The sequence below is a fragment of the Nanorana parkeri genome, unplaced genomic scaffold (assembly GCF_000935625.1).
Source record: "Nanorana parkeri isolate BGI_ZX_2015 unplaced genomic scaffold, ASM93562v1 scaffold255, whole genome shotgun sequence".
Classification (NCBI taxonomy): domain Eukaryota; kingdom Metazoa; phylum Chordata; class Amphibia; order Anura; family Dicroglossidae; genus Nanorana; species Nanorana parkeri.
In genome coordinates, this window is record NW_017306523.1 from 607,966 (window position 1) to 620,322 (window position 12,357).

Consider the following 12,357-nt stretch of genomic DNA (forward strand, 5'->3'; position numbering starts at 1 on the left):
TCATACTTGCTTTTAAAGCTCCATTGTTAAGACAGTCTTGTTTCTGCTTCTACCTGCCGCTTCCAATGACTTTGGGGGGAAAACTTACAGGGTTGTTCACAAAAGGGTGAAGGCGGCAGAAGTGAACATTCTAGAACAACATAGCGGACCTGGAAAGTGGGCTGATTGGAGAAGTTTTCCAGTTCAGCCATGTTGTTCACTTCTCCTGCCTTCTCCAAACTCTTCACCCTTTTGTGAATAACCCTGTTAATGTACAAACAAGAAATCTCGAGCAGATAAATGAAGAGGAAGGTCTGATGATTCAATTTAAGCAGCCTGCGTTCATAGTACATACCAGCTGCCTCAAAACCATTTAGCCTAAACTAGATGAAGGTAGGGAGAAACCCTCACACACAAACTCAGAGTCCTACTGTTGGTAGCACAGACATATATAACCATCTACACATGTGCATAACCTCTGTGGTCTGTGTGCATTTACAAATATACTGTTCCAGTAAAACAAAAAAACAAACACCTTTACAGCTTTTGGTGCAATTATGGAATACAAATCAGAAAAAACAAAATAATAGTACCATTTTTCATCCATACAAAACAAAAAAGGTAGCAGCTTGTTAGGAACATGATGGCCCCAAAGCTCCTGAGATGGCTTAAGACATCAGACAGATTTGATCCATTTGAAAGCACACACCATACCTCAGGTTGAGGTCTGCACCAGTCACAGCACCCGGCTGTTTTTAGTTTTTAGGGAGACACCCATGCAAGCACCATTTGTGTAAAGTCAGGGAGAATAGGTTTTCCAACAGACAAAAGCTCCCATTACAAGGACTGAAGCCAACCCAATTGGAATGAGAAAAGGTTTCCAGAATAACCACCTTTTTCTTTTTTGCTCCGCTTCACTCATCCTCTGCTTCACCTGCTGCACTTTTTGTTCAGTGTTGGATATTCTAATATTTCGATCTCGCATCCTTTTCCGAAGCGTACTACAAAATTACAAGGAACAAAAAAAAAAAAACACAACATATTATAGCAGAATTTTGGCATACAATACACACCAACAAGACTGAATTGACTGGCAAGTGGAAAACTGGATTATTTTGGCCATATGAAAAGAGGTCAAATGATGCATATAAAGCTCACCACACATGCTACAATCTGATAGTAGATCTAAAAGGAGATTGGATACACTAGGCAGGTCCTCATACTGCATACACTTGGTAAATTTAAAGTTGATTATGCAGAGACTGTATGGTCAGATTGTAATGTGTGTGATGACCATAAGAAGGAGCAAAGAGTCATGAAGATTGTATGGCTTTAAGAACAATGGGCCTCAGTCAGGTTGAAGTGGCTCATCTCATGGATCTCATTCACCATGATTTAATGTGATATTGCAAGCAAGAAAAGGGCAGGTCAAGCAGTTTTCTAACATGTGATCATAATGTTTCGTTCTTGGTTATTTTTACATTTTTTTATTTTTACTTTACTGCCGGGGGCTCTAGGGAAATATTAGGGATCTCAACCGACTCCTGATATTTCCCTTTTGAAATAGAAAAAGAGATTGAGGACACAGAATCCTCTATCTCTTTCTGCAGACCCTGTTATCAATGAACAGGAATCCTCTATACTGAGTGTTCCTGTTCATTCATACGTTGTGGATATAGTAAGAGTTAATATGTCCAAAATCATTATTGAACAGGAAGTGATGTAGATCACTTCCCTATCATTCATAATTGGGACATAGTAAGCATCATCTGACACAGAAAGCAGAGCCGGGATGAGAGCTACACCTCCTGTGGCAGATCACAGCGCTTTCCACTCACTGCTCTCTATCCTGACACAGGTGGAGCCGGGAGGTGGGGAGGAGAGCTTCACGTCCTGCGGCAGATCACATTGCTTTCCTCCACTCAATGCTCTCGATCCTGACACACGAGGAGGAGCTGGGAGGTTCGGGAGGAGAGCTCAGCCTCTTGGAACAATTAGAATCATCAACGCCATGCATCGCTTGGCATCCTGACTGCTGTCACCGCCCGCTCAGCCCCTGGAAGCTTCCCTTCTCCCCACTGGGTAACAGCCACTGCATCAGAAGGCACACAGACCGATGCCCAGTGATCCTTCTAAATATTTTAATCAGTGGTAACTGTTCCAATAAGGATAATTGTTTTTTTGGGGGGGAAGTTGATGGCAAGATACATTGCAAGATACAAGCAGACATTTACCTTTGTGCATCAGATTCTGTTTCTTGAGATTTAACATCATTCTGCTCTTCTGTATGGAGCCGGTTACCATTGTAACGTTCATCTGTCTGTTTACTGTCCACTTTGTCAGATTGGTCATCTTTAGAAATGTCTTTACACTAATTCAAGAAATTAAATACATGTCAAAATGGTTAAATGTGGAGAAAAATGTTTAATTATTGACTTGTAATAATTTCTCAGGCTGCAGAAAATAGGGGGATAACACATTTTGAAAATGTCAAGCCTAGGGTTTAGTGAAACGTATATCCCTTAGCACAGATCTATTTCTATAACCATGTGCCCCAATAAATCCAGAAACGATAAGTCCTATGACCCCAAGAACTCATTTGTCTTTTGCTCTGTTCAAAAATCTTGGAGGCTTATTAGACTGTCCCCCTTGTAAATTGAACTAAAGGATTGAAAACACTTTTTATCCAATTATTGTTGATTATTGCCTTGCAGATACAAAATGATGGTATGTTTGTTGGTTCGCTTTGACAACCCTGGCCAAAACTACTACTAATATTTAAAAATTACTGGGCAAGGTAACATTCTGTTGAATTGCTTTTAGATACACACATACAGCAATACTACATGCAGACAATGGAAGGAGGTCTCCTCCTATTTTATTATTATTGGTATTTATATAGCACCAGCAATATACCCAGCGCTTTACATAGTGCACATTCACATCAGTCCCTGCCCTTAAGGAGCTTACAATCTTAGGTCCCCATCTCACATGCAAGAGCCAAATTAACCTATCTGCAGGTCTTCGGAGTGTGGAAGGAAACCAGAGTACCCGGAGGAAACCCACGCAAGCACAGGGAGAACATGCAAACTCCTTTGCAGATAGTGACCTGGCTAGGCTTCGAACCAGGAACCCTCAGTGCTGCAAGGCAAAGGAGGTGGAAAGGAGGGATGGAAGAACAATGTCCTGGTTAAGGCTGAAACCACCAGGGAAGGAAGGAGGCTCTGGGCCTCAACACCAGCATGCCGTTATGTAGGAGCAAAAAAAGGTTCTTTGCAGGACAAGGTCGCCAGCCTGGAAACATTCCTTTCAGAAGCATCAGTGAAAAGGAAGGCAGGCTTGTGAGAAAGACTGGAAAAGGGGAATATTCTGGATACTTGGAGGTCCGCGTTTAGTGTGTCCCACTTTTGGCACAAGACTGGTTTTTCCTTGATGAACCATGTATTAATGTACTGCTGAGGCGTTGTCTAAACGGATCATGTTTGATTGCCCCTCCAGTTGGGCTGTCCAGCGTCGTAGGGACGACCAAACCTTTTGGAGCTTCAGTATATTGAAGGGGAAAAAGTATCCATCTGATGGCTAAATCCCCTGCACGGACAGCACAGAGTTACACAAATCCTGGACTGAGTAGTCAAGTCTGGGAGCACAGAGTTAGGAGTTTCTCTTGGGGAAGAAAAAAAGACTTCTGAAGGTTTAGGATCTAACCAAACCTTAAAAGGTTTGTATTATCCACGCCAAATAGTTCGACAGAACCTGTGCAGACTGTTGCCTCCATAGGAGGTCGTCCAGATATTTCACAATGGGGATACCCTGGCAGTACAGCAAGGATAAAACAGGGTCAGCAACTTAAACACTCCAGGTGCCAAAATATTTAGTAGGAGTGAAAAGCTAAAAAAAGGAGTGTCCCAATTGTTCTAAAGGACATCTGGGACTAACGAGTGCACAGGGAAGGTCTTTGTAATCTTAGGACCTCTAAGAGATCCTACACAGGTAGTAAACATCCATTAAAGAGGAACTTTACCCATAACAACAAACACACCTTTAGAAATGATAATTTACAAACACATACTTATAAATAATTGCAGGCTTTGTATTCTTTTCAAACCTCATTTCCCCTTTCCTCCCCATCCTTCTGACAGTGGCCATGTTTACCAAGGGCAGATTACTAGCTCTCCTATTACTTCCTGGATTTCTGGCACATGTGACTAGGACATGCGACCAAACACACCATCTCAGGGGAGGAAAATACCTTTCCTTGAGATCTCAGATGATATTTCGAGGCAATGCTCTGCTGATGTAAACCTTCCCAGGATGCAACACTTGGACACATTACACCATTTGTGCCAAAACTGGAGCAGGAAGTAGATAAATTATTTGTAAATAAATGAAAAACATGTTCGTTTAACTAATGAATGTAAGAGGATTTTAAAATCAGCATGCAGAGCTGTAGGCTGATGTAATTTTTAGAGAAAGGGGGTAAAGTGAACTTTAGGGTTTCTAAGACTCATCGGACAGTCTCTGTGACTGGAGGCTCAGAGGCCACTAAAGTTGTAGGCCGATCAAATAAAAATTCTGTAGGAGAAGGTGTGAAAGTATGCTTTCAGCTTTTGCTGGGAGAGTCAGCTATCAGGGTTGCAAGCTGTCACATGAAATCCAGCATAACTACTGAAAAATCCTCCCCGGAAAGAACCAAGAAGGGAGCCATGCCTGACAGAGCCAAGGAAGGCAATGAAGAGTGTAGAGACTCAAGCAGAGGACATCATTATAGACCATCAGTGACTGGCCATTTAGAGGGTGCACTGCAGGCAGCACTGGAGCCACTAGTGGATCAAGAGATCTAGAGATCTCTTTAAGCGGGGCTGCTCTGCATGTATCTTGGATCTGGCATGCTGCACTGCAGGACAGTAGAAACTTGGCTCAGGGTATAGGATTAAATCTTGGGTACCAGGTCAGCAGCGTATAAGGAAATGTTGGATTAAAAGAAAAAAGTTTTTGTTTTAAAAAGGAAAAAAAAAATAGAGATAGTAGAAATAGTTAAACTTTTTGCAGCAGAGTAAAGACATCCATACGCCTAGGACACTAAAAATCGGAGGCATGCTGGGACTGTGAGGAGTTATATGGGCTGGTCACTATTGTTTGCCAGTGTACAAATCTCCTGTAGGCAGCAGTATTACTCAATTGTCTTTGAATCCTGTGATCCTCAAAAAAAATGAGGAAAAAGAAAGGTGCTTTAATCCATTTAAAAATAATACTAGTTCCTGCATGCCTAAAATACAATGGAAACTAAATAGAGACTGGCAACAAAACGTAGCCTTCCCCATTTGATATCTAAAATGTATGCTTCTGAAGAGCCACCCGAGTTTCTCATGATGTAAAGAACCAGCATCTCAAAAATGTGTTTAACTGTACTTGGTTAACAAATGTATTGATAGTATTTAATACATTCATTAATTTCTTGCTCATGCCTTGAAAAGGCATTTCTCTTATTTATCTCATTTATTACATCAATGAATTAATATGCCTATTACAACCATATGTGTTCACCACATACAATTATGTTTTAGTAGGTCCTTTGATAGGTTCTTCACCTAGGAGTTGAACAAAAAAAACAAAAAACCATTAAGAAAAAGGATACTGCAAGTATATCACTGGTAGGAATCCTAGTAATCCAAGGGCAAAAAAAACAAAACACAAACTGTACACACCTGTTGGCTTGAACCTTCCATGATCAATTTTGTTCCCTCTATAACAGCCATATAGGAAAATCTCAGCTGGCCGGGTGTCTGAATTAGTCCCATTCGGTAGCTCCTCATATTCAACAACACTTGTTTAATCTCCACAGTTGAGGGGTCTTTCCTTTTTTCAATCTGACGGGAGAGAAAAAAAAAAAGTAATTCTAACATGATCACATTCATGGAAAACCATACATCTACAGAATGTGCTTCTAGGCTTTTAAATACTATAAAAACACAACAGACCACACCTTTATATTAGAAGATATACCATAATCTTTAGTTTCCTATGTATATATTGAATCAAAAGCCACATTTAGTTTTTTCCTTTTAAAGAGTAGGGAAAACATAGAACCCCATCATCAGATTATTATTGCTGTGTTCCTGCTTGGGAAGATTCCCTCTGACCTGTTGACCACACTTACCAGGACTGAAAGGGGCTAAAATCTAACATTTTGGAGGGGTCATTGGGTCAGGTGTTTTAACAATTCCCCTTTATATCCAAAACGAAAAAAACGTTTTTGAATTAGATTTAATGTAAATAAAATATTGTCAATGGATGTTAGTGTCGTAAATAAACCTTGTTTTTATTAGGGCTGAAACAACTAAAAATCGATGAATCATTATCAACGATTCTCATTATCGATTAGTTGAAGCCCCCGCCGCCACTCTGTTCCTTCATTCTCCTCCCCGTTGGTGCTGGCAGCAGTGGTCTGCGTCCCTTTCAAACCCCGCTGCTCTCCCCGCCTGTATCGGCAGTGGCAGCGGGGACACAGACCACTGGAGCCGGCACCAGCAGGGAGGAGAGACCGCTGTGACTCCGCATTCCCCTGCTCCCGCCCCCTTGCTTTCATTTCAGGTCACAGAAAGTCACAAGGATTCTGCATTTCTGGAAAGATCAACAGGTATTTTCTGTACTTGCAGCCACCATGTTTTAGAACTGGTATATTTCACACATACAAATCTAGACAAAAAACACAGTATGGTTAAATTTAAAAAAATAATCCAGAACAAAATTAACCGGCTTCACACCAGAATGACAAGAAAAGGTCATAATGCTCACACACAAATCTTCCATAGCAAACAGCTGAGCAACAGTTGCTGAAAGGCAAAACACATGCATATTTGTGGTATACAAGAGACCACCCACCCATGACATCAGCCGCATCTTGCAGAAATAATAGCCTATTCATTATCTTATCCTTTCTACCCCTAAAGGCATGCAGGGAATATTTATGAGGTTCCTTGGCCAACCAGAATTAGAGTTTGTACACACCATAATTTGCAAGTGCCGGATGCGTTTCTGCACACGTGTTTTTGGTGCATTCTGGGGCAGTTTAAAAAAAATATTTGGTTTCAGTTATGGTCGAACGCGTTCTGGTGCGTTTACAGGAGTTCCAGTGTGAAGTAAAACATATTGCTGTACTTTTTTTGAAAGCTCTGGAACTGACCGCAATGGTGTGAATTAGCCTCATTTAAAATCATTGGAATTAAAGTGTAACATACAATATGCAGGTACAATCAGCAGACACCAAATAAAACTTATTTCAAAATGTTGCACTAAAAAAGAATATTCTGCATTAAACTGCTTTGACAGATACTTCATTAGAGTGTTTCGCCATTTGGGGAATGGACATGCTTAAAATGCATACAAAGCCATGAAAAATGAATCCCGGGAACTATAACATTACCAGAGATATTAAATCTTACCAGTATGAGGCAGGTATCAACCAAAGAAAAGGTACCAGAACGTCCAATCCCTGCACTGCAGTGTACGACGGAGGGCCCATAATCGGGATCTAGGGAACCAGAGTTCCGGACTTCAATCAGGAAGTTTAGAAAGGAGGCTGGGGATTCTGGAACACCAAAATCTGGCCATGTGGTGTAATGAAAATGGAAAATTTCTCTGCACTCTGCTGTCTGAAGAGGGAAAAAATAAATAAAAAACTAAAATTAATAATAATGTTAACAGGTCTACACAATTTCCTGAATTTAGATCGATTTGGTCGATTTTACTATATAAAGAGGTTTCCTCAAACCTCTACCATAAAGATTACAGTAAGGCAGTAAAATATATACCGGTACATTTGTATACGCTATTGACATTTCATAAGCAATGCAGATTGAATTTGATGCAAGCACCGCCATTTCCGGTGCCGTGGCACACTGAGGCACAAGTGCCCATAGCGCAGGACTCAACAAATCCCAGGTACCAGGTCACCAATGTGACTAGAAATTGTGCCCCGACGCCTGGGCTTTTGTTAGCCCGTTCACTGCTGTTACTTCTCCGCTGCTTTAAGATTCTCTGCTGCTGCAGGTCTTCCCACACTTTTGTCATTTTTCAGCTCTCTTCTTCCTGCTCGCCCCCACATTTGGTGCTGAATAAAAGCAGGGAGGTCGGCAGCATGTAGTTTGTATTAATCTCAATTAACTCTTCCCCTCCCCACAATAACTCAGTTCTTCCATTTTTCTCCCCGCTGCAGACTCAAAGACCGCCAGCAGTCTCTCCTCACAGGCTGTAATCTGCAGCCGATTACAGCCTGTGAGGAGAGACCGCTAACAGTCTCAGTCTGCTTCCCTCGTGCCCTCCCGTCATGCCCCTTCTGTGCCACTCCTAGGATAAACCTCTGGACTGCGACAGATCTCCAATCCAACGGTCTGCAGCAGTAGCCAGCCTGCTACTGGCCATTTTAAAAATTGTAGTAGCCCGTAGCAGGCTGGCTATTGCACCCGCCCCCTGCCTGCTGTGAATCAAAGGAGAACTTTCTCCTGCAGGGCCCTCCTCTGCTGATTCACAGCAGGCAGGGGGCGGGTGCAATAGCCAGCCTACTTTTCGCTACTGCTCCCAGCCACTGCCTGCTGTGTTTACATTCAGCTGCCTCAGCAAGTAGCTATCATTTCCTAGCTAAATCTATTGAAGTGGAAGGTGACACCAGAGGTTTAATATGCCTAATGTCACCATAAAAGAGAACCCATCAACTCGAATGAGCAAAAAAAATAATGAAATCCTCCAGCCCCCATGAATGCAAAACACCCCCCTCAAAAAAAACCCGGCTCCTAACTTTTTTTAGCTTGCTCCTGGACTAAAAAAAAAAATGTATCAAGCTCTGCCATAGCGGACACACTGTCCACAAGTGCAGCTCAGGAACACAGAGCCAGGTAAAAAGCACAGGCTTTATCGTTATTGAGCTCACTTTTGTTGTGGGTGGGCAGAGCCTGATGGGGAATTCGGAGAATCTAGTTCCACATTAGGTCAGTCTCACAGAGTTCCATAGTCAATAGACAGCCTGCTATTGAACCCAACCACAGTCTGTTGTCAATAAGTAGCAAAGCACACCTGATGGGGAACTAGGCAACTAGCCGACCACTGTCAGCATCACTGATTGTTACGGTACTATATTGGGCTGATCCACAATTTTGTTTACCAGTATCCATTCCTCCTGTAGGTGGAAGTATAACCCGTCAGTTTCTAAACTCCTGCATCCCTCAATGAACAGGTATAAAATGTTTCCCCCAGAAGCAGATAAAAATGTTACAAGTTGTGCAAGAACATCCTACACATTACAGTCAGCTGAGTAATGCATATACTGATAGTAGCAGCGGGGGCCTTCATAAGTGTAGGCAATTCTGAAGCCAAGGTATGATTTTAGCAACAACTGAGAGCCATTACATCTCTCAACAACACCCCCTCAACATCAGGCTTTCACCAATTCATTCAACATACAATAAAACTAGATGCTCCTAGTTTTCTATGAATGACAACTTACATTGATATTCTGTAGCTGTAACACCCGGACTGTGTAGTTTGCTTTAATATCTTCTGATAACAGCTTTACGCACAGTCCTGTTTCCCTAAAAGGAAGTACCTCATCTTCAGGAGTAGGCCAATACTGTGCACACTTTACCTATATGAATACATGAACACATAAATCAACCCAAAAGGAATTATGCTAGGATGAAGAGGAGCATACAACAAATCTGCTCTGAAAAGTGTTAAAGATCTAAAAACTGACACAAGGGGAAAAAAAAGAATCTGTAATCCCATCAGTCATGTTTTAACAGACACTATGCAAGCCTACTCATTACGTCTGAAGGTTCTCATTTATCCAGGTCATGGTATAGCTATTAGCAGTCAGTCACAATTAACTGCACTTGTTCTGTAATGTTGAAGACGCTTTGTAGTTACCTAGTTCTAATAAAAGTCATGAAGACACCCCAACATTTATAGCCAGCATTTACAGCCATAAGGGTAACCCAGTCACCTAAATACAATCACAAGTAATGCATCAAAGCAGATGAGCAAGTCCAAGAGCCTGATTGGAGGTAAAAGGAAGGTGAAACTACCCTGTGACCATTTCATAATACGATTCCCATGGCTCCATGAAGTCTAGGACATGAGTAAACTCGCCAGGGTAAAGATGCTAAAACAGCATTACATGTCATCATGGTGATTGAGTTACACATGCGATTATGTTCCTGACACTCATGACAAGTGCAGAAGCTATTTGAAAGAATAGCAAAGAGTCTTCCACATTACAGCACATGTCCATCTAAGTGTGACCACTTAATACTAGCCATACTTAATATCTTTCTCAACTGTGAAAGGCTATTTTTTATTGATTTTTAACAAACTGTTACCCTGGTATTGATAGCCAATTAGGTTGAGGTGAAAGAAAAAAAGAAAGAGCTGGAGAGTGGTGATAGAAAACTGGAAGCCCATCTTCTGTCTTTTACAACAGGTTTCTCTCTGCAGCTACTCCCATTTTACAGCAGCTTTAGCACACCTAACCATCCCAAAACAAAGTCATCAATCCGATGAGAACATGGGTACAAAGTGTGAGGTTTAAACTAGAGGTACACCGAAATGGGGAAAAAAAGAAAAGAAGAAGAAGAAAGAAGAAAGAAAGGAAGGTCAGAAAAAACAGAAAAAATATTTTTTTTTCTAAAAATATTTTATATTTATTTTATTTTTTTTAATAAAAACTTTTAACATGTTTTTATATTTTATTTGTACTTATTTTTATTAAACATTTTTATTTGAGGTGCTTCAGTGAAATATTAGGCGTCTAAACAGACACCTGATATTTCCCTTTTAAAATAGAAAAAGAGATTGAGAACACAGAGCCTTCAATCTCTTTTTGCAGCCCCCATTATAAAATGAACAGGAATCCTCTATACTGAGTGTTCCTGTTCATTCATAACATAAACAGAGTGTGTGTAAACATACCATATCCTCAATTATTTACAAACACTCATCGATCACTGATCGCTGAGTGTTTGTACCTCCATCCTAACACGCTGTCACAGGAGGCTGAGCGTGCGGTGCGGGGAGGAGAGCTCAGCATCCTGCGACAGCGCCGGCCTTCTCCGCCCACACACCGCTCTGCTGATCCGTGACAGGAGGCTGAGCGGTGCGGGGAGGAGAGACGCCGGCCGCTCACAGCGCTCTGCTCCCACAGCGGCTGTGACAGTTTCACTCCTCCCCCACTGGGACACCGCAGCGCCAGCGGGGAGAAGAGAAACCACGGATGTACCGCTCCATCGGCCAGAAAATTGCACTTCGGCATTTAGCCAAAAGTGCCATTTTCAGCCGATATGTTTCGGCAGCCGATATATCGGTGCATCCCTAGTTTAAACTAATCACAGCAATCGTAATACGGATAAAATATGCAACCATTCCTTACACTGCTGGTTTACAGCATTATGAGAGTACATAATGACAGGTGCTCTTTAAAAAGGAAGTACTGTCAGCTGTGCGTGATGTGTGCCAATACAGTATATATTTGGATGCAGGGGCTGTCCATGTCCCCTACAAAATTTATTATTCCAATGTATTTTTAGCAGACTGGTTACTTTCAACCGCAATCTAAACACATGAAAAATATAACCCCTTTAAATAAATTTTTTCTAGCTTTAAAAAATAAATAGAAAAAAAAACCCACTATACAATTATCTTGACTATGACAAGTAATCTTTAGTCTGCTCACATTTCAGGTATTCAAATAAAGGTCTGTGCTTAAATCATTATTTAGCTATGCTTTCAAGTGTGTAAAAACCTTTTGTAAGGCTTTATATTGCTGGCTAATATGGATGAATTGATTACATTTAGGTGCTCAGGATTCTTTTCCAGAATGTACTGCATGCAAGGCTCAGCAGCCCAGGACAGTATGCATCAGGCTGGTGACACAATCTAGAGCCAGGAAATAAATGCTATAAAGAGAAAAACAGCAGATGGAGATGTGAAACTGATTGCAACTGCTAGAACATATGACTTCATTTCTGAGAAAGCACAACGACTACTACACTCACCACATCCTTCTCAATGACTCGGTTCAGCATTACAATTGCTTTACTTTTCTGCTGCCACACCATTAACCAGAAGTGACAGCAGGTGTTGGGGAGCGGGCCCTGAGGAGAAAAGCAACAAATCTATTAACCGAGATTACCATCACAAATTGCCAACATTTTCTTACTTAAACACATACTTGACAGAAAAGTGCACCTCTCACACATTCTACATTTGTAGACCAAGCAGTTACCACTTGCAGTCCAGGGATAGCCCCACTGCAAGGGTTAATAGGGATGCACAGATACCGAGTATTTGGGCGAGTACAAGTGCTCCGATACCATTTTTTTTTCCCCTGTC

At 41.5% G+C, this 12,357-nt stretch overlaps 1 protein-coding gene across 1 annotated transcript in view; it reads right to left on the minus strand.

The window, feature by feature from the left end:
• Positions 1 to 763: 763 nt before the first annotated feature.
• The window catches only part of PTPN2 (protein tyrosine phosphatase, non-receptor type 2), a 47,931-nt gene continuing 36,337 nt past the window's right edge, over positions 764 to 12,357 (minus strand). The window contains exons 4-9 of the mRNA XM_018556830.1: positions 12,021 to 12,119; positions 9,479 to 9,616; positions 7,422 to 7,631; positions 5,685 to 5,846; positions 2,214 to 2,350; positions 764 to 980 (exon numbers count right to left, since the gene is read on the minus strand). Coding sequence (XP_018412332.1) covers positions 779 to 980; positions 2,214 to 2,350; positions 5,685 to 5,846; positions 7,422 to 7,631; positions 9,479 to 9,616; positions 12,021 to 12,119 — 948 coding nt within the window. The 3' untranslated portion in view covers positions 764 to 778. The remainder of the gene's footprint in view (positions 981 to 2,213; positions 2,351 to 5,684; positions 5,847 to 7,421; positions 7,632 to 9,478; positions 9,617 to 12,020; positions 12,120 to 12,357) is intronic.